At 33.6% G+C, this 20,398-nt stretch overlaps 2 protein-coding genes across 6 annotated transcripts; both read right to left on the reverse strand.

Moving 5' to 3' along the window:
• Window positions 1–4,924: 4,924 nt before the first annotated feature.
• LOC107922174 (protein ENHANCED DOWNY MILDEW 2) lies at window positions 4,925–12,625 on the reverse strand. Its single transcript, XM_016852065.2, has 18 exons — window positions 12,485–12,625; window positions 11,487–11,912; window positions 11,298–11,394; window positions 11,030–11,083; window positions 10,648–10,896; window positions 10,465–10,563; window positions 9,885–10,132; window positions 9,704–9,793; window positions 9,091–9,621; window positions 8,809–8,956; window positions 8,597–8,698; window positions 8,185–8,277; window positions 7,979–8,020; window positions 7,415–7,525; window positions 7,096–7,167; window positions 6,889–7,007; window positions 6,722–6,794; window positions 4,925–6,619 (listed from the first exon to the last, which is right to left on the reverse strand). Exons 2-18 carry the CDS (start codon window positions 11,903–11,905, stop codon window positions 5,078–5,080), a joined length of 4,089 nt encoding a protein of 1,362 aa, XP_016707554.2. The 5' UTR covers window positions 11,906–11,912; window positions 12,485–12,625; the 3' UTR covers window positions 4,925–5,077.
• A 1,529-nt stretch (window positions 12,626–14,154) lies between these two features.
• Window positions 14,155–20,010, reverse strand: LOC107922269 (fimbrin-1). Of its 5 annotated transcripts, none has more exons than XM_041087029.1 (15): window positions 19,766–20,010; window positions 19,083–19,308; window positions 18,745–18,915; window positions 18,270–18,508; window positions 17,991–18,162; window positions 17,863–17,901; window positions 17,638–17,709; window positions 17,431–17,547; window positions 17,086–17,297; window positions 16,483–16,638; window positions 15,932–16,131; window positions 15,418–15,575; window positions 15,235–15,331; window positions 15,034–15,125; window positions 14,155–14,794 (listed from the first exon to the last, which is right to left on the reverse strand). In XM_041087029.1, the coding sequence occupies exons 2-15, from the start codon at window positions 19,167–19,169 to the stop codon at window positions 14,507–14,509; spliced, it is 2,100 nt and encodes a 699-aa protein (XP_040942963.1). In that variant the 5' UTR covers window positions 19,170–19,308; window positions 19,766–20,010; the 3' UTR covers window positions 14,155–14,506. The 5 variants fall into 5 exon arrangements, with proteins under 5 accessions (XP_040942963.1, XP_016707702.2, XP_016707701.2 ...); XM_016852213.2 differs by having other exon boundaries at window positions 19,814–20,008; XM_016852212.2 differs by having other exon boundaries at window positions 19,616–19,770.
• Between the last annotated feature and the right edge of the window lie 388 nt (window positions 20,011–20,398).

The raw sequence follows: 20,398 nt of genomic DNA on the forward strand, positions 1-20,398 counted from the left end.
TTGTTGCTTAAGTTTCTATCAAAGTTTCACATTCCAATTTCTTAGTTCCAACATGTCTCAATGGAAGAATGGTAAGAGGTGTTGTACCACCATTCAGGAAGGGCCAAACATTTTACTTAATCCCCTGGCCTTTCACTAGTTCTTACACCTCTAATACCCTTGCAAACACGTGTTCAAAACGTCTGTTTGTCCATCAGTTTCAGGATGGTAGGCAATAGAAAGCTTCAGCTTAGTGCCTAATCTTCTAACAATTCCTTTCAAAAAGTGCTAATAAATATCTCGTCTTTGTCAAAATTGATTGACTGAGGAACTTCATAAAGCTTATAGACCTAGTTAAGGTACTCCTGAGCTACTATCAAGGTTGTATAAGGATGGGACAAAGTAATAAAGTGATCATATTTGGTCAACCGATCAACTACCACCATGATAGAGTGCTTACCCTTGGAAATAGGAAGGCCTTCTACAAAGTCTATGCTAACCTCAGCCCAGGCTTTATCAGGAATGACCAAAGGCTACAGTAAACTTGGTTTAGTAGTATAGTCACTTTTGCATCTCTGACAAACCACACATTTCCTTACCCACTTCTTAACATCATTTGTTATACCTTTCTAATAAAGGAAGTTGGGCGAACGATTCCTAGTGGCTTGGACCCCATAATGGCCTCCCAAAGCACTATTATGAAAGTATTCAATGAGCTCTTTCCTTAACTCTTCATTTGTCCCCATTATAATTTTGCCCCTTCTTTTAAGAAATTTGCCATCCCAAGAATGTTTTGGATGCAAGGAAGTAGTGACTTGGATGTCAAAATAGATCTTCTTTAGCCTTGGATCTCTTTGCCAAGATTCTTGGACCCTAGGTAGCAACTCAAACCCAATAGAGCTATCCATAGCCACTATCCCTTTGGAAATGAATGCCCCAAGTACTCAATTTCAAAAGCTACAAAACGACATTTACTCATCTTCGCATAGAGTTGATTCCTCCTTAGTACGATCAACACTTCTTTCAGATGCCACAAGTGATCATTCCAAGTATTAGAATAAATTAGAATGCCATAAAAAAAACAAGCATTGACCTCCTCAACAGTGGCTTAAAACTACATTCATTAGAGCTTGGAAACTAGATGGTGCATTATTGAGGCCAAAAGACATCACTAGGAATTCATCGTGGTAGTTATAAATGCATTCTTATGAATGTCAGACTCTCACATTCGAGTTTGATGAAAGCCTGAACTCAGGTCCATATTAGAAAAGAATGTTTCCTTCCCAAATTCATCCAACAACTCTTCAATGACAGGAATGAGAAATTTATCATTAACAACAGTGTGTAAGTGGATCCCTCCTTATTGAAAATCACTTTTTAAAAATAATTAAAATAGAAAACAATAGGAAAAATAAAATAAAATTAATTTTAACAAACCATAGTGTTAAATTTTTTATATAAAATTATAGTATTTAAAAATAACACAAATTTTTTTTTCATGTTATTTGTCAACTTTAATTCCATGTCATAAAATAATGTCAAATAATCAAAGTTAAGGGCTTCTATGAATATGCATTAAAGATGGGGGACTTTTTTAAGTACAAAAATACTAAAAGGACTTATTTGAATAAACTACTTAAACTGCTTTCCTAACATATAAACCTTATAGTTATGATATATAAATTAATTTCAACATCGTATATTTGTTTATTAATATATAAATCATAATAAAAAAAATAAGAATTGTGATAATTTATCATAGTTTTATAGAAACTAAGACTAAAAAATATTAAAGGAACTAAACTTATTAAAAAATAAATTCTAGAACAAAGGTATTTAATTAGTAAAATGTGTATCTAGATAATTTTACAGTTAGTTTACCAAACACTTGAATTTTACATTCTAACTAAATAAACTGAACAAGATAATGTAATATACCGGACATTCCATTTCGTAATCTAATTCCGAAACACATTTTTACATTTCTTGAACCAAACATCCTCTTACAATTTCACTTTGAATAGGTTTCACCAAGTGACCTCTTATTAGCGAAAAGGTTTAAGATTGATGGGAAAATGGATCAAGATTAGAGCTACTTATATATATAGAGATAGGGTAAGGCTTTCTTGGATGTTTTTTAATGTAAAATAAGTATAGAAGTCTTTGTATTATATTTAAATTGCATTTTAGATTTCTCATTATAAAAATAAGAAAATTAATCTCTATACATTACCAATAAAACGGTCTCTTTATTAAAATTTCTGTCCGTAAATAGAATTTTAATATATTGTTTAGATTAAATGACATGAGGAATTAAGTTGATTAAGATTTAAAAAAATATTTTATGGAATTATATTAAACCCTTTCACCCTACACATTTATCTTCCTCTTTTAACATTTCCTCTAAGTCCAGAAAACTCCTTTTATCAAGCTGAAAAACACCTCACCAGTGTAAAGAAGTAAGCCTTTGTCCCTGGATTTTTTCTTTTTAGGAATTGCATAAACAAAGATTGATAATGCATTAGCAAAGGGTAGAAGTTGGTATTGTCTACTCCTCCAATGAATCACTCCATATGCACACATGGTAGGAGGATTTTTAAGAGACCCTACTGTGATGGTTTTGTTGTTTAAATGTTCTGCTTTGGGAGGTTTGAAGTCGGTATCTGGTCTTCAAAAATAGGAAAAATGTGAAGACTTATTGATTTTCTAATAGGCGATATGAAACGCTAATTGTTGTTTTGTTGGGTAATTTTGGCCTATAACATTTTACTTTATGTTAAACTTTGATACCATTGCCTCCTCGTTATCCATAGCTGAGAAAATGTTGGAGCTAACATCCGGTGATTCTCACCCTCCAAAATAAATTTTGATAAAATAATATTTAGGGTAGACTATATTAATACTGACTCAATTATGGTTTTTTTTTAATCACCCTACTATGAAAAGTTTGAAAATAATTACTCAATTATTAGTAAATATCTTTTTTGGTCACCGAACTATAAAAAGTTACAAAATGGTCACTCAACTATTCAATTTTATCTTTTTTATTCACCCAACTATCTTGGATTTTTAGATGTTTTCATTTTTACGTTAGCCCGCTAGTGACAAAAAAAAAGGACAAAGTTGAAAAGTTTGATGACCAATTTGTAACTTTTTATAGTTGGGTGACCAAAAAAGGGGAAAAAAACCATAATTAAGTGACCATTTTATAACTTTTCATAATTAGGTGACTAAAAAAATGAATATAGTTGGGTGACTTGTAGTTTAAACTAATATTTAAGATAAATTTTCATATTGTTACTTTAGTCTTTTATATTGGAAAACAATGTATATAATAGGAAATGTTTTTGAAGTACAAAACAAATTCAAAAACACTTATTTAAATTAATATTACTCATATATTATGTTCTTGAGTTAACCAAATGCTTTTGAATACGCATCAAACTCATTCCAATTCATTTTAGACGTTTTGATATAGTGGAATTGATCCCACATAAGAGATCGATCACTTGAAGTTAGCAACCAAGAGGAACAATCCCTCACACTAATAGTTATATATTTTTTTCAAACAAAGGGATTAATCCCTTATGTACAAAACTGTAAAATTTCACGCATTTAATGCTCCAAATGACTATTTATTACCTCCGACAATTAGAAATCTTCAAACTAAAGGAGTTTGTACAATTTCGGTGGATATACCATTTTCTACTAGTATTGGTATACGTTGATATCAGTTTGTTTCGATGTACTATTTTAGATTGATTGTTATTTTTTAAAAATATTTGGTATATGTATATAAAAAATATTTATAAATATCAAATAATAAGATTAAATAAATGTTAAATATAAAATATTATTCAATAAGCTTCACAAATACCATCAATAGTTAAACAAATTCAAAATAAGCAAACAAAAAATTTATTCTATAAATTAAACAACACAATTGCTTTTTTTTTTTTTGAATATTTTACTACATCTTATCGGACACTTATCACATCTTAAATCATATTGGGAAGTTTATCTAAAAATCTCCACAAGCCGTATAGGGATAAATTTACTTTAACTTAACATAATATTTCCTTAATTGAAAAGAAAATATGTATTCTCAACTAGATTTATTAAATAAAAAATTGATATGTTTAGTAAATAATTATATTTAATAAACAGAAATTTGATATGTTTAGTAAATAACTTTATTTAATTAAAAATCTCAATTCATTTATAAGAAATATATTTAAAAAGAGTGAATATACATTTTGGTATCTAAACTTGACTTTAAGGTTTAGATTAAGATTCAATTTGGTACCTAAAGTGTGGTTGAACTTACAATAAATGATTATTTGAACCAATTTGGAATACAAAACTAAGTTCAAGTACTAATTTGCATCAAATGCCTAGTTAAAATACCTAATTGGATAAAAAAAATTAAGTACCAAACTGAACCTCGAAGCCAAGTTCAAGTACCTAATTAGACCAAAAAAAAACCTTAAATACTAACTTGAACCTTAAAACCAAGTTCATGTCAAAATGCATATCTTCCCAACTAAAATTAATTCTTTTATCTATTCAAGAAAAAATTATTCTTTTATAAATAGTTAGATTTAACATTATTATGAGTTTAATTAGTAGAAATAAAATATCAAATTTACCCTAGTTTTAATTATTTTTTTAATTAGCAACCTAATATAAAATATTAATAAATATTAATAACAAATATCCATGTAAGTTAGGAAAATTATTTGAGATTTCCAATGGAGTTTGAGTTAAAGATTTGACAAATATATTATATGATGTAAAAAAAAATTAAAAAATTAATTATATAAATAAATATACTTGTGAAGTTTTAAAAAACTCTACTTACAGTGTATCAAAAAGGTACCCTATTTAATCTAAATGATCAAGCAAAATTTCTAGTCTAAACATGCACAAAACATAATCCTACTAATTAAGAAACAGGAGCAAAATATTTAAAAGATAAGTTTCAACGTTATGCAGCAGAACCCATAGTACAGAATCAGTTAAAAGGGTTCGAACAACCAAATTTCTAAAGATCAGGTCCTCGAGTTGATGGATGACGATCAACTAACTATTCATTGAGTCAACCAGCCGAGTTGTGATGTGAATAAGGGTGGTATGGACCAGGAGAGAAACCCAGAGTATATGGAGGTCGTGGTGCTCGAGGATCAATCATAAAAGGTGGTCTAGGATCATAAAAAGTATTTCTATTCCCCATCAGTGGTGGCTCAGGCCCTGCACCACCCATCCTTGTGTAGTTCAACTCATCTAGACGAGGAGCATATCGCTGCATTGCAGACATATTCATCCTGTAGGAAGGATTCACTGTAGCACCGTTGTGTTGTCCATAAGACGGAGTTGTTGGACCATATAAAGAGTTCAACCCAGCCAGATCATTTCTCCGAGGAAATAGACCAGGTTCTTGCCCATAGAGGTGAACTTGTGACCGTAAATTGAATTCCCTGTTCATTTCATCGGGGTAAGGTCTGTAACCATGACTGTGGGTACCAGCTGAATAAGGATCGTAATTCATATTGTACCTTCTTCCCATATCATCACCAACGCTGGTCCTGGTGTCACCATATGAAGCTCGAAGTGCAGTCTGTGAACTATGCATATTGGGTATCCGATGTTGGTTAGGCGATCTGGAGGCACATTCCACTGAGGATCTACTACTACCCATCACATTGGATGGAGAAGAGTGTGGAATTCCACTGTATGTCTCACTTCTAGTAGTCCTTCCACCCTTCTTATTAGTTTTCCTTCCAAGATTTTCTTCACTGTGCAATTTGGAGGCACCTTCCACTGAGGATCTACTACTCCCCATCACGTTGGACGGAGAAGAGTGGGGAATTCCACTGTGTGTCTCACTTCTAGGAGTCCTTCCTCCACTCATTTTATCAGTTTTCCTTCCAAGATTTTCTTCACTGTGCAATTTGGGGGAGGCACCTTTCACTGAGGATCTACTACTACCGATCACATTGGACGGAGAAGGGTGAGGAATTCCACTATGCATCTCACTTCTAGGAATCCTTCCCCCACCCTTTATATCAGTTTTCCTTACAAGATTTTCTTCACTGTGCAATTTGGAGGAGGCACCTTCCACTGAGGATCTACTACTACCCATCACATTGGATGGAGAAGAGTGAGGAATTCCATCATGTGTCTCACTTCTAGGAGTCCGTCCTCCACTCTTTTTATCAGTTTTCCTTCCATTATTTTCTTCACTGTGCTTTCTCTTCTTATTGCTCGAGGTTTCCTTGGATTGGTTCTTCTCATCACTTTGCTGACGAGGAGAGCACTCTTTCGGGGTCACCTCCACAGATTTCTCTTTTTTACATTCCTCAATTTCATGATTTTGCATATGATCTTTCAACTCAGTAGCATCATCACGAAGACCATCATCCTCCAATGGCAGTTCAAAATCAGATCTGCGTGTTTCATCAATATTCATTTCCTGATTTGAACTCGCTGGTTCCCTAGGTACATGACCATGCTTTTCAGCTATGCTCTTGTTCTTTGCTGAAAAATCAGAACGACTCCAAAGATAAAGAGGTGGAACCATGACATTCCACTGATCCATTTGTTTGTCATTTGCATCAATAGAACCAGGCAGGTAAAATGACTGGAACACGAGATACCAAAGTTACCCACAATACCATAAGACTGTAATAAGAACATCACAAACATTCATCTACAAGGAAACTGCACAAAACATATTAGTTACCTTTCCAGATAACAAGTTATTATCCTCCCATACTAGTTCATACGGATATTTCAAAGATTTCTTTTTGTCCAACCTGGTGAAAGCCAAGAAATGCGAGTGTTTGAGTGAGTGAGTTGAGTGTGTCAAAAAGCCAAGAAACGTGAGTGTTTGAGAGAGGAAAATACTACCTTTCTGTTTCGGGTGGAACAATAAGGATCAAAAGTTTTGGGTTAAATTCAAGGGCCTTATCAATAAACTTGTTTGCCAAAGCAGCTTTAACTCCAAAAGGAGGATTTAGCCCCATTATCTACTCAAATAGTGAACAAAAATTTTGTCAATTACGACAACAGGAATAGCTGAATGCGTTAATTCTTACAATATAAAAAATTCCTTACCAGTTGTGACCCTGTTGGCAACTCCTTTTGTTGCACACTCATCCAATCCCTCCTCTCAAAATTAAGATCATTCTGACAAAGGATATCAGTAGCCAAAACATAAGGAAAATATATACAAGTAAAAACAAGATTAATGAATCATCTACAAATGCATGCAAACAATCAGGTTCCCCTTCTAATCACATGCAGCAAGAACAACGATACCATTGTCAAACTGTGATGCACCTGATACCGTGCTTGACTTCTTGGGCAGCCACAATGTACATCCATAATGCATAAACTGATTTATTAGAAATAAATCCAGGAAACTAAAGCATACCTTTGCTTGGAAAATATCATAGTTTTTGAATGAGCACTTCTTCCCGGTCTCTTCAAGCTTTCTTTTCATTATTAAACTAAAATCATTAGCACCACAACAAAAGTCGACAATCTGTCCATGGAAATAATCAACAATAAGATAACTCGGTCAAGTTCCATGCTTCCATCTAATCTTCTGTTATAGAGCTGTACTTATACAAAGGAGGAAAGAACAAATGGCATCTTTGTTGTTTTTCCATCTCCTAACAAGAATATCGACATGGCCGGCCATGAAAGGTATCAGTATTAGGAAATTACTGTACATAATTTCTAGGAGTTCTATTATTATGTATATCCAAGCATAAGGAGAACTTAAAAACCAAAATATTTCTTTCCCTTTCCTTTCATGATCTTTTTCGCTAAAATATGTGCAGGAAACATTTCATTATGAAGCAAATATCAAAGTGTAATCACATAGACTTGAATTCCAAAATATAAAAGCAAAAGAAGAAAACATAAGAGGGGAGAGAGGTAAAAAAGAAAAAAGAGGGAGAGAGAGAGAAGAGGGAGGCACAGAAACGCTTACTGTATCACCATCTTGCACATACCAATGAAGTCTATCAACAATCTGCACATTTAACGCCAGGCATTAAGGTTTTAATTTAAAACGTCTAGGAACTTGTAATAAGAAGAGAACATATATTAACAATTGCATTAGCATTCTTTAGAAGAAAAAAAAACAATTGAATTAGCAGATGTAGAACTAAAGGATATGAAAACAACGGAACTTACCTCTTCAAGTTTATCCACTTTAGTAAAATGACGACCAAAAGAAGAGTAGCGCATGCCATATAGAAAAGGTGCAAGATATACCCTGAGTTTGTTCTGGAAATAGTAATTTTTAAAAAATTCAAGAGCAAGAAAAAGAGAGAATGAGACAAAGAATTAAATGGCACCTTGTAAAAACATGTACGTGTAACAAACTTGCAGAGCATATGATATGTCCAGGGGAACTTTGAAGAAGGAAACAGGCCACTTATAGAAATTTCATATCAACTTATTTTAAGAAATAGGACAAAGCATTGTTTTTGCAATGAAACAAAAATAAAATCATACTCACTTGAAAACGAAATCATAGATAATGACAAAACTCTTTATTAAAGTAACTGGGAGGGGATAATTACAAATGATTAAGGGTAATAACCTGCCACTTAAATATCTGGTTTAAAACCTCTGGCTCACAAACAGCTTGAGCATCTTCAATACTACAGCCATCCTCTAGTTTTGCTAAAGCCATCCGAACAGCCTGCAAACAGTTGAATAAAGACTCAAAGAAAAATAATAACACAAACAGACAGAAAAATCATACCTTTGCTTAAAGCTATAACGCAAACTTTATCCAAAATTATGAAATACCTCAACTAAACCCTCTATCTTTCCAAGAGTAATTGTTCTGTCTATGACACTTCTTGAAGAATATCCATGTGTAGATAGGACTTTTGGTTTCGTTATTATATCTTCTAAAGTTACTGATGATTCAGCCTCCTTCATTAAATTGAGTAATCTACAATGTAAAGAAGTCCAACAAATCACATTTGATGCATAATCTAAAACATCAACTCAGATCAGTTTGCCCCTAAGTGATTAAGGGTTAGGAAACAAGAAAATACAACTAAGGCAGAAATAAAGAAAGTCCACCTTCTCTCAGAATCAGCATCTAACGAAGGCATGCCCGAGCTTTTACTTGTTGCGGTAGAGTTGACCATGGCAGCCTTACTAAGACCACCTTTAAGATTATCCTGTCTCCCAGGCTTAATCTGCTGCTCACTCTCCTGATTCATTAAGGAGAATAATCTTCCCCCCAAGGAGGTCTTGTTTCCATCATCTGCAGAGGATTTGCCTGCATCCATAGGCAGAGACTTTGAATTCTGCCTCAAAGGCTTTTTGGATGGACCAGTGGCTTTGACTTTCTTTAGGGCATTGGTCCTAGGAGTAACTTTTTCACTCTTTTTGCTAGTTTGATCAGCTTTAACAACAGAAGATTGCTTTGCTGCTTTCATGGCAGTTCTCTCCTGCGAAGTGCCTTCTAATGCAAGAGTTTTCTTCTTTGAGCCAACCTTTTCATGACTTGTGAGCACATCTGATGCCTTTCTTTTCTTGCTTTCATCAAAGGGGAATTTTATATGGTCCCTTATGGGAGTTCCAAGGTCTTCGTCAATCTCATGTTTCCTATCCAAACCAACAATATGAACAATTTAAAAAACAATTAAAGCAAATAAAAGTATGATAGTAACACATTTAAAACACTTACAAGCAATATATCAGTACACGATTGACAAGTAGACCATCCCAAGCCCTTGTTATAATACCTTCCTCTTCTATATCATCAAATGCGATCTCTCTGATAGTTGCAAAAGGAAACCAAGTAGATTGTTAAGAATGGGACATTCCAATAAATGCGGTTAATATATAAATGATAAATCTCATTGTACCTTGGTAAACATTTCCTGTGGTATGATGTGGGGCAACGTCTACACAAAGCAAACTGCAGCTCCTCGACTTTCTTGTTTTCTCCTTGTTGACAAACACAGCATTTATGAGTGGGGCATGTAAAAAATTCCCCTGAAGAAATTCTTTTCGCATGCTCTTCAGCAGCAACTTTATCCCCCTTATGAAGCAATTTTGCCACACAATGTGGATGATAAAAGTGACCACAGGTTGCATTACTGCAGCGAAAGACCTGGCAAAAGGAAATGAAACTTTTGGAGCCATTCAGCAGGAAGTTACAATAAAACTAGGAAGAAATCAAAATCTATTGAGGATAACTAAAAAACCAACATTAGTCATAAAAGAAAATGTATCTTTAAGAAAAATCAAAAACAAATAAATTTCACCTAAACAGTCGGATAAAATGCCATTAAAGCAAATAAATCAATCAGAAAACAAACAGAACAAGGCGATAACAATATAAAGCTTCTAACAATATTTACTCATTAGAATTGATTTCACTATGACTCAATTATTCAAATATTTTGCTGAAAATATAATCAATGACATTGGTAAGTATTATACCTCAGCACCAGAGGACTTATCAGAAGAACCTAACTTCCCACAAGAAAAGCACTGATGTTGATTATATTCACAATTCTTGCATAAGAGTGTTTCCAACGCCTGCCATTTAGTAGGGACTTGTAATTATAAACAAGACAGAAACAAGCTAAAAGCCAGTATATAAAATATGGGTCACTAACTTACTTTAACTTGGTTTGGAGTAAAGCCAAGAGATTCACAAGCAGATTCACGAGCAGAATCGTCATCTTCAGTAGCATGAAATGATCTCATGCACCTTCCATCACAACATATAAGACTACCCCCATTGTCGCAAAAAGCACAAACTGAATCATACAAGTCATCTTCATCATCATCATTATTGGAATCATCTAGTTCAGGGCCATCAACTGCATCATCAACTATAAATCCAGAAATTGATGTGCCTCGAGCATTCTGATTAATCAATAAGTACACTTGCTTAAAATAATGTACATTTTTGAGAAAATAAGAATTTAAAAAAAAAAAAAGAAGTGAATAATCAGATTTGAAGAAATAGACCAAGAAACATCAAAGGGTAATATCTAACCTCATTAACAAGTTTCCGTTTTTTGGGCTTCTCCTCCAAAAATGAGTGCAAAAACTGCTCAAAACATAAACATCCCACTGACTTCAATTGCACAAAGAACCAGAAAGATAGAAACAGGATCATAAATTGCTGCAATCCTTTAGACGAGCCTTGTTTTACAACCAAAAACTCATTGCGGACTAAAACATGCTAAACCCAACTCAACATTATCCAACGAAAAATAACAATTAAAATGCACCAAAATGAGTTTACCAAATTACACACAAACCTTGGATTTTGCTAATGAATCATCACTTTTAACAGCCTCAGCAATCAAATCCATGTGATCCACCAAGTCGTTTTGTGAAGGCTTTACCTCATACAAGCTGCAAATAACAGAAGGAATAAAAAAAAAAGAACACCCAACAATTTCATACTTGAAAATAGGAAAAATACACCCATAAGAGTGATAAACTACCTAAAAATTTTTGCTAACTGGTCCCACAACGATTTCCCTGATAAATCAGGATTCCAACTAATAAGATGCAAGCAATGTACCGATACTAAAACACTCCTAATCACAGGCTCAAAGCTCTTCCTTGGCTTCTGTAGCTTAAGCCACCCAATGTCTTTACTTAAAACAGAAATATCCGGCTTCCCAACATTAGACAGATCAAATTTCCAGGCAGTGACATGCTTGCAAATTGTTAGGAGCCCATCATCAGCTATTCCTCTCAAAAATATCTTCTTTTTAGATCCACCACTAAGGCATTCTTTCCCCCCAAATTGTAGTGGCAACTGAGAAAAGCAAACAGCCTCATCTTTTTCATCATTGAAATAATAGTTTGAGACGGAATGGATTAAAGCCTCTTCTTCTTCATCATCAGAAAACGCCATTACCACTCTGATAGTATTGACAACAATGAAAGAAATAACTAACTAGATTTTACTAAAAAAAATGCAATTAACAATATAAGAAATTGCAACAACATTAACAAAACCACTTCCCTTTTTCATCATTAGAAAACGCGAGTACCACTACGATCATATTAAACAACAATGACGAAAATAATTAACTAAAGTTTAATAAGAATAATGCAATTAACACTAAAAGAAACTGAAACAATAATTACAATAGAAAATTTAATGCAATAGACTGATCAATTCAGGGTTTGAAATAGCGGTTGAGTAACGGTGTAGCGGCCACTATGCCCCGTCCACCACCGGTAAAAACCTCAATAGCGGTCCGCTATTTCTGCTAAACCAATAGCTTTACAAAATGTACAAAATGTCCGATGAGACAGGTAACAAGCAGTACGATCGAAAACAGAAAACCAAATATAGCGGAGTGATGCAGAGGAAGAGAGCAGATAACTCAAAATCTATCTCATGAGTCAAGTAGAAATCAATGTTCGAGTTAATTTAGGGTTTTAAAAAAATCAATCTTCCATTGAAGTTTAGGGTTTCAAAAAATACCTTATTTAATTTCTCTGGTCTGCCGGAAAATTGAAAGACGAGAGGGCTGAGAAGGAGAGAGATAAAATACGAGGAAAAGGTGAGGGATAAAAAGTAATAACTGTTTTTCTTTGAGAAGATAAAAGCTGTTTTATATATGTAAACTGCTTCATATGTATTATATGTTTTATATATGCACTGATTAAAATATTATATGTATTTTTCAAAAATTAAGAATTTTAATTTATATTTGTTTTTTAATATTTTTTATTTTTCAATTTTTAAATTTCAAGTTTAATTGATAATTTATTAAATTCAGGTTACTTATATTTTTTTAATTAAGTAAGTAGTTTTTTTATTATTTTAAAATCACAACAATAAATTTAAAAAAAATTAACAGTGGTAACAATTCAAACTGAATTTTAATATTTGAAAAAGTAAAAAAAAAAAAACTAAATCATCTATGGGATAATTTTTTTTTTAATATAGAAAGTATAGGCATATTTTAACCATTATTGTATCTATAAAATATATTAAATAAATATTTATATTTAATTTAACCTATAATAAATTAGTAAATTAAAGTATATTAAAATTTGTATTCAAATTAATAGAGAAGTTAAACATATTTTAAATAAATTTGATAATAATTAATAAATAGTACCAATTAAAAGTTATTTTATACATGTAAATTTATCTAGGCAAAATTATCTAAGAATTAGAGTAAATTCTGTGTTTTTATTTTAATCATCCAAATGTAAATAAGTTTATTTCTAGCAAGATTTAATAAATTGAAAAATTAAAAGTTTGAAAAAGTATGTATTAAAAATGTAAATACTAAACAATTAAATGTTGTGTTGGTCAAAAAAGAATTACATGTTGAATTTAAGTTCGTAATACCTCTCTCCAATCTATACACGTGTCAGCAGAATAGGCGATTTTGACCTTCTGGTTTGACATCTAGCCTTGACTAAAGAAGCATAGGCTTTTTGTCAACATATTATCTGACTGAAATGATTTCCTAACTAATCCTTTCACTCTTAAAAATATGGCAAGCACTTGCTTTTTACTCTTCAAGTGTGACCACACCTCCAACGATGAGTGATCCCCATCAAAAAATAACAACAACTTCATACTGTCTAGAGCACTACGTCCGCACCTCACATACACCACGTCAGTACATCCACTATAATAGCCTATCACATCATACTATAAGACAAGAGGACCTCTCTTATAAATAGAAAAATGATTGAGCTTACTCTAGGCGACCTCACTCTCTCAATAGTCAACCTATCATCTTGTCCATTTTCAACTGTTGACCTCTTTAGGTGAACCATCTCCTTAACACCATCATATACTCCTTCCTTGTTACTTTTTCCTTCTTGTATGTTATATCAACGAAGTGATAAAATATGTCTAGTATATTACATAAAATTAAATACCTTAGTATAATTAAATTATTTGATAAAAGATAATATAATCATTGAATTTATTCTTAATGACTAGTATGTCCCTATTCTATCTAGTAATTTTCATTAGTTAGAAAAAATATTAATTTTCAGTTGGTTAATTTTTTTAACACTTTATCAAAGACATTTATTATTAACATTATCGACATTTGATAATCTGATCACTTCTCGTTTAATCATTAAAGGAATGTTTCCGCACGACTGTAAAATCAAGATAAAAAATGCAACATAAATAATAATAATAAACTTAAAAAAAATGAAATAATAATAAAAATACCCAGGAAAGTTGCCCAAACTGATTTTGGCCAACAGCAAGACACGGTGACAAATCAATTAACAACACCCCCCCCCCAAAAAAAAAAAAGCCTCATTATTTGCAATTTTTAACAGTTTCCATAGCAAGTGGGTATTGAGATTTATGCTGTACTTATTGCTAAAGAATACTACCTAGAATACAATTGACTGATAACAAACAAAAAAGAAAGAAAAGGAGGAATTCCTCTTTTGAGGGTCTAATTGTATGAGTTTATGACCTCTTCTGCCTAACTGCAACCATATTCACTCTGCCATGTGATCATGCATGGGATTCCGCTGTTGCAATTTCAGTATCTTCATTCTCACATTGAGATGATGAGACTGTAATGTCCGAGGCGGCATCATCCATAGTCAAGCTTGAGATTTCACCACACAGCGAGGACCTTTCGTCTTCACCGCTAATGGATGGTGCCGGAGATGTATCTGATGTGTAAGTGCTTCCGTTGCCATTAGCAGGGGATAGAGCCACCTCACCCTCTTCCGCTGCGTGTTGAAGGCACCAGTACATTATGCTGGCTGTTAATGTAAGGATCATTTTCTGGTTCACCTGCCAATACCGTAAGAAAATCTGAGTTGTAAGCTCCAAATATTCATCCATTTGCGATATTTAAAACTGATGATATTCACAATGCAGCCTGCCTGCCTGCCTATGTTAGTGTGCCGACAATAATTCATGCAATCCAGTTATTCAAATTTTTTTATAAAATTGTGAATGCCACAAAGACTGAAGACTCGATCTAATGATGCAATGAAGTAGCAAGTGACCTCGAAGAGTTGCATCCTTACCTCCATGATGTCTTCAGGCAACAAGAAAATGGAACACCCAAGCTTTCGTGCCACGCTTATGATATATGTTGCATTCAGCCTCTTCTCCTCATCTATAATCCAACAAGGATAAATAAACTTCCAACTTTAGCTCGATCCAAAATCACTTCATTCTAAGATGAAAAATGTGACCAAAATAACTTCAGTTAAAAAAAATCATACCACTTTCACCCTTGGTTACAAGGTTCCAGTTGACCACTCTAGGCTCCACAGCACTTAAAAGTTCGAGGAAGAACAGTCCAGTGGAAAGGCTTTTATCCTGCAAATTTAGTATAATGTAAAAATTTACTGGCCTTAACTCCTAAATCATAAGATGGTTAATATGTATATAAGAATAACGCAGACCTTGAAGCTTTCTATTTGAGTACTTCTTCCTGTACTTTTGACTTTCCGGTTTGCCCAATTCATGATATCTGCATCAGTTATCTCCTTTCCTCGGGAGCGAGATCTCAAACTCTTCAGGAGTTGAAGCATATTGAACCTCATTAATTGCCATAGAAAAGCTGTAACACAAGTAATCCATTTTGAGCATTTGGACAACCATCCAACATTCAACAACCAAGCATATTTTTAAGAATAAATAATAAAAAAGGGTGCAAATAATTCCCCACAGCATGAAGCAAGGAACTGACAACTTTTTATGAAAGCTCAGTGCCACAAAGACTAAAGAAACAAATATACAACGAAAATAAAAAGTAATTTGTCACTCTTTGCAAGGAGGTCAAGGTACTCAACTTAGACCAGATGCATATTCCTTTTTATAAATAATAATAAAAGTGTAAAACAAAGCTGAACTCTTTAATGGAGGTAAAACACATCAAGCTGATAAGGAAATTATACAAAAAAAAAAAGAGATTACCAACTATGAGTTTTTTATTTCCTTGCACTATATCATTTCCGCCAAGATTCACAACAGAAAATTTCAACTGTCTTCCGATCTTTACTACTTGATTGCAATTTTCCACTTTTCTAAATGGGAACTTAATTGGAGGTTTTGATGCATGCTTCCAGTTTACTGATCCAGGAGCAACCTTGTCAAGCACCTCTAAAAGTATCCATCTGCATCAAAATCAAGCTTTCTATGTCAATAGTCGAAATATTGAATTACAAACCTTCGGTTCATCCCTTCAAATATCATTTGAGATCTATATGACAGAAACCAGCTGAATGTGAAATTGATGATACATATGCAAAAACTGCATACTTGGACATGAAAAATGCATCCATGCTTTCGCCATAAGAGAAAAGCAATCAGCCTGATGCTTTCATGGTCTCAATATTATCAGAAGGATTTAAAAGAAAAAAACAGGACCTTAACGTAACCTTTTGTAATGTTTGCTTAAAATCTACAGTAGGGATAGAGCATGGAACTTGAGCCATTCGAATACATCAGCGAAGAGGAAAACTTACCCAGTTCTGACATCCTCGAAGACATTATTAACATAACTCTCAATTCCAAGACTATTGATCCATAGTCGAAAACATCTCTCTTCCCTGGAAATTTGAACATCATCTGTCATCCTTTCTGCAAAAGAGATCTTTTTGCTATCTGTGCTCAGCCCATTCCTGTAAAAGCACACATGTTTTCTTGCTTGATTACATAAGAGCAGACTTAAGTGTTACTGACTAAACAATCTAAAATACTGACAAGATAATGGATTGAAGGCATGGGAAAGGCATTGTAAACAAACAATTAGATAACACCACAGCTTAACTGTTTAAACATCAAATCGTAGCACTTTCTCCCAATCTTTCTAACAATAGATATAGGTGGCAATACTGTTAAATGACAACAAAGGCATTCACGACCTGAAGCACATGAAAAAAATCCATGCACCTAGATTCCTAATTTCGTAAGAACAGTTCTATAATGCACATGACCACAACCTATAAGACCTCTTAGAGTGGTGTTAGCTCCAGATTTGATATCATTAAACTGAAAAGGCTTTATAAAAATAAATAAATAATAATTGAAAACATCTATTATAACCGCAAGTTTTTGTGATTTCTCACCTTTCATGAAAGATTTGAGCCACAAATGCAAGATTCAAGTTCGTTGAGCCCTCAGTAATGTCTTTTGGGCTCAGATACCGTTTGCAGCCCATTCGCTCTGCGTGGTCAAGAACAAGTTTAGCCCTTTCGACAGGATCCTTTGTATCTAGGGTCAATGGATTGCAGAACTCTGGTGCCAGAACATTAAGCAGGTAAGCATAAGCTTTTCCATCCTGCATGTATGAGAAAATGAGTAAAATATATCAAAATACTGATGCAAGAAAAATAGAAGAATGCATCTAATTGAAGTGTAACACACTTTATCAGTTTATTGCGACTCAATGTAATATTAACAGAATCACATACCTTCACATCTGAAGAAAAATTGGCAACAGTTTTCTCATAGCCTGCTTTATTTAAATGGAAATTCATCCATTTTAGTAGAACCTTCTCTGGAGCTAACCCCATAAGTTCCTCAACATCCTGCAAGTGACAATAATTATAAGGGAAACATGCTTATTTCATGCTTCATTATTAATTAAACATCAATCACATGATAAAGAGATATATTACTGCATTGCTATCCTCCACCAACTCCACAAGCTGAGGCGTCTTCTTAAGGTTGAGATCTGCTAATAGTTGAATCTGCAGTTATAAAAGATAGTAAGGATGAGAAAAAGTGTACCTGAACACAACTTGTTTTAAGTTAAACATCCTACTTTTCCCAGTCTATCAAGATAGTGTAAAGGCTATACAAGAAATTGCAAATGAATGGTAGAGAAGAAATTAGATGCCTACCTTTATAATTTGAGATATCAACCCAAGCACGAGATGGGGCTGCAATACAAACAATAAAGACGAAAACCATTTGATTATCAGAATGTTTCGTTCTAACACATACAGGAATCTGTTATAGCTGTACTAACCCTTGCTTCAACTAAGTCCTGAGTACCAATATTTACCACCGTGCAGCCAATAGCCTTTGCAGAGTTAAGGCAAAGGGTATGGTTCTCATTCCTCTCCCATGGGTTAAGCACCCTTTTTGTGTTGATAGCTCTTTCATCAATGGTTCCAGGCACAGCAACATTTATAAGCTTACTGCACAAATATAAGACAGAACAGAATCAGTAACACTGCTTCGTACCAGCTTTTTTTGAAGAAAAAAATAAAGCAAATGCATAATGGAGCACACCCCATAAATGTACCATAAGAGTACTCCATCTTTTGCGAGATGGAAAAGATCATTCGTAGCTGGATCAAGCGGAAGAAACTGCTTTAAAAATGGATCATCCGCAAGGTAAATATTTATGTGTGTTACATAAGAGGCTTTTTCCGATTCACTGATTGTGTGGAGAAGAGTGGTCGTGGAGGCCTTTAGGAACGATGATGAATTCTTTGGACCACCCAGTTTTCCTGTAGCCTGACCTTGCATATTTAAATACACCTGCTCATTCCACGCAACCAACCATAATGTTAGCTTCCTTCAACTAATTCCAGTATCAAAAAAGGTCAAAACCTATGGTTCCCACTTCTATGCAACCTGACAGAATGTAAACTGCCATATAAGTTAAACTGAACCAATTATTACTTTTCTTGATGCTTTTATTAACAGTAAAATAGAAAACAAGCATGCAACTGATAGCACGCACAAGCTCATATATATACACACACACGACTCACCCTGAGGAATGTCTCAAAATCAATCTCACTGCTCATGTCACCATACGATTCGCCCAATATCTGCCTAATCTCATCCTCAGTAAGCAAAGCACTAAAAGCCTTCAACTTCACCATCAAGGGTGGCAAATCTCCTACTGTAACTTTACCATTTTGGTTCTTTACGGAAACAAACTAGAAATCATATTAAAAAAAGGCCATTAAAACTCTATCAAACCATCCATCCAAGAGAGAGAAAAAAAGAATTCTCTCAAATTAGATTCAGAAAAAAACAACAACAAAATTAAATAATAATTCAATAGTTGAAGCAATAAGTTGAGGAAGGAACAAAACATGCTTACCTTGGAATTAAGGCTGCGAAGCTCAACTTGTGTGAATTGGCTCTGAAGCCATTGATCAGAGACAAGAACACCCACATAACTAGACATATCTACCAATTACTCCAACAGTGCTTCTCAAAATTACACCAACTGAATCCAGAACCCAATGACCAATGCAAGACCCAAATTAGACTTCAATCTACCCAAGTAGCTAAACCTTTACAAAAATCTTCCTTGAACCCAGAATCTAAAAATCAGAAAAAAAAAAACCAAATCAACGAGTCAGCTTTAGATCCAGTGAACTTATAAACATCATCAACCCTTCACGAAACTATCCATATAAATTGCTTAGAACTTATATAAATCATGAAAATCCAATACCTTTATCATCTAACAGATGCAAACTAATAGAAAATCCAAATCCAGAACTCAAGTTTAGATCCAATGAACATAAATATTAACAAGAAGCCATCATGAAAACATCATACAGAATACTTTTTAACTTATAACAATCACGAAAGATTCAAAAAATTGAAAACCCAAGAAACTAGTACCAATAGAACTCCTTTTCCATTATTCAGATCCAAGAAGGAACAACCAAATTAGAAGAGAAAATAAGCACCAAGAAAACTCAAAAGAACGACTGAGAAATGATAACCCAACAAAGGAAACATAAAAAACGAAGCAAGCCCAAAAATACTTGCCTGTAAAAAGCTTAGATTTTCCGGGTTTTCAATAAACGGATTCATTACCTTTCAAAGTTTTTGACTTTACACCCATCAAAATTTACAAACACACACACACACAAAAGAAAAAAAGTATTAACAAATGTTCATTTATAGGATTGATTATATAGAAAGATAAAGGACCAAAGGATCAAATTTTCTTCTAAGAAGAGCAAAGTGAAAAAGAAAGAAAGAAGAAGAAAACATAGCTATTACGGTATTACCTTAAAGACAGCATAGAGCAAGACAAGCTTTGAAACAGATTTGATCCTGTTAAGAATCAAGTGTTTCCGAGAGTATTGTGAACCGAATGCACTCGCTTTATCCTTTTTGACACGTCGACAAATTTGTGTGGAACGTGTAACTGTAGGGCGTTAGGTGTAGTTTGGGATGTTGTGCAGTTACCAATTTACCAGTTCCGAAGAAAAAGATAAAATAAAATAAAAGTTGGAAATGTTACATATCATATACTTCAACTTAAAGAGTTGTCAAAGATGATAATAGTAAGCAACATGAGTTACTCTTGGTTAATGAATTATTAGGGTAAACTATAAAAATAGTTAGTTTTATTTATTTTAGATTATATTTTAGTCATTTATATCTGAAATATTA

This window comes from Gossypium hirsutum, chromosome D01 (genome assembly GCF_007990345.1).
Source record: "Gossypium hirsutum isolate 1008001.06 chromosome D01, Gossypium_hirsutum_v2.1, whole genome shotgun sequence".
Lineage (NCBI taxonomy): Eukaryota > Viridiplantae > Streptophyta > Magnoliopsida > Malvales > Malvaceae > Gossypium > Gossypium hirsutum.

Excerpts from the sequence above, each read along its gene's own strand:
- LOC107922174 (XM_016852065.2), bottom strand. The coding sequence starts at position 11,905 with ATGGCGTTTTCTGATGATGAAGAAGAAGAGGCTTTAATCCATTCCGTC. Across the intron at positions 11,395-11,486 it reads CAGTTAGCAAAAATTTTTAG|CTTGTATGAGGTAAAGCCTT; the intron begins GTAGTTTATCAC and ends TGTTATTTGCAG. Across the intron at positions 7,168-7,414 it reads ATGATATTTTCCAAGCAAAG|AATGATCTTAATTTTGAGAG; the intron begins GTATGCTTTAGT and ends ATCCTTTGTCAG.
- LOC107922269 (XM_041087029.1), bottom strand. The coding sequence starts at position 19,169 with ATGTCTAGTTATGTGGGTGTTCTTGTCTCTGATCAATGGCTTCAGAGC. Across the intron at positions 17,710-17,862 it reads TGATATCTCAAATTATAAAG|ATTCAACTATTAGCAGATCT; the intron begins GTAGGCATCTAA and ends TTATAACTGCAG. Across the intron at positions 15,126-15,234 it reads TGTAACCAAGGGTGAAAGTG|ATGAGGAGAAGAGGCTGAAT; the intron begins GTATGATTTTTT and ends GTTGGATTATAG.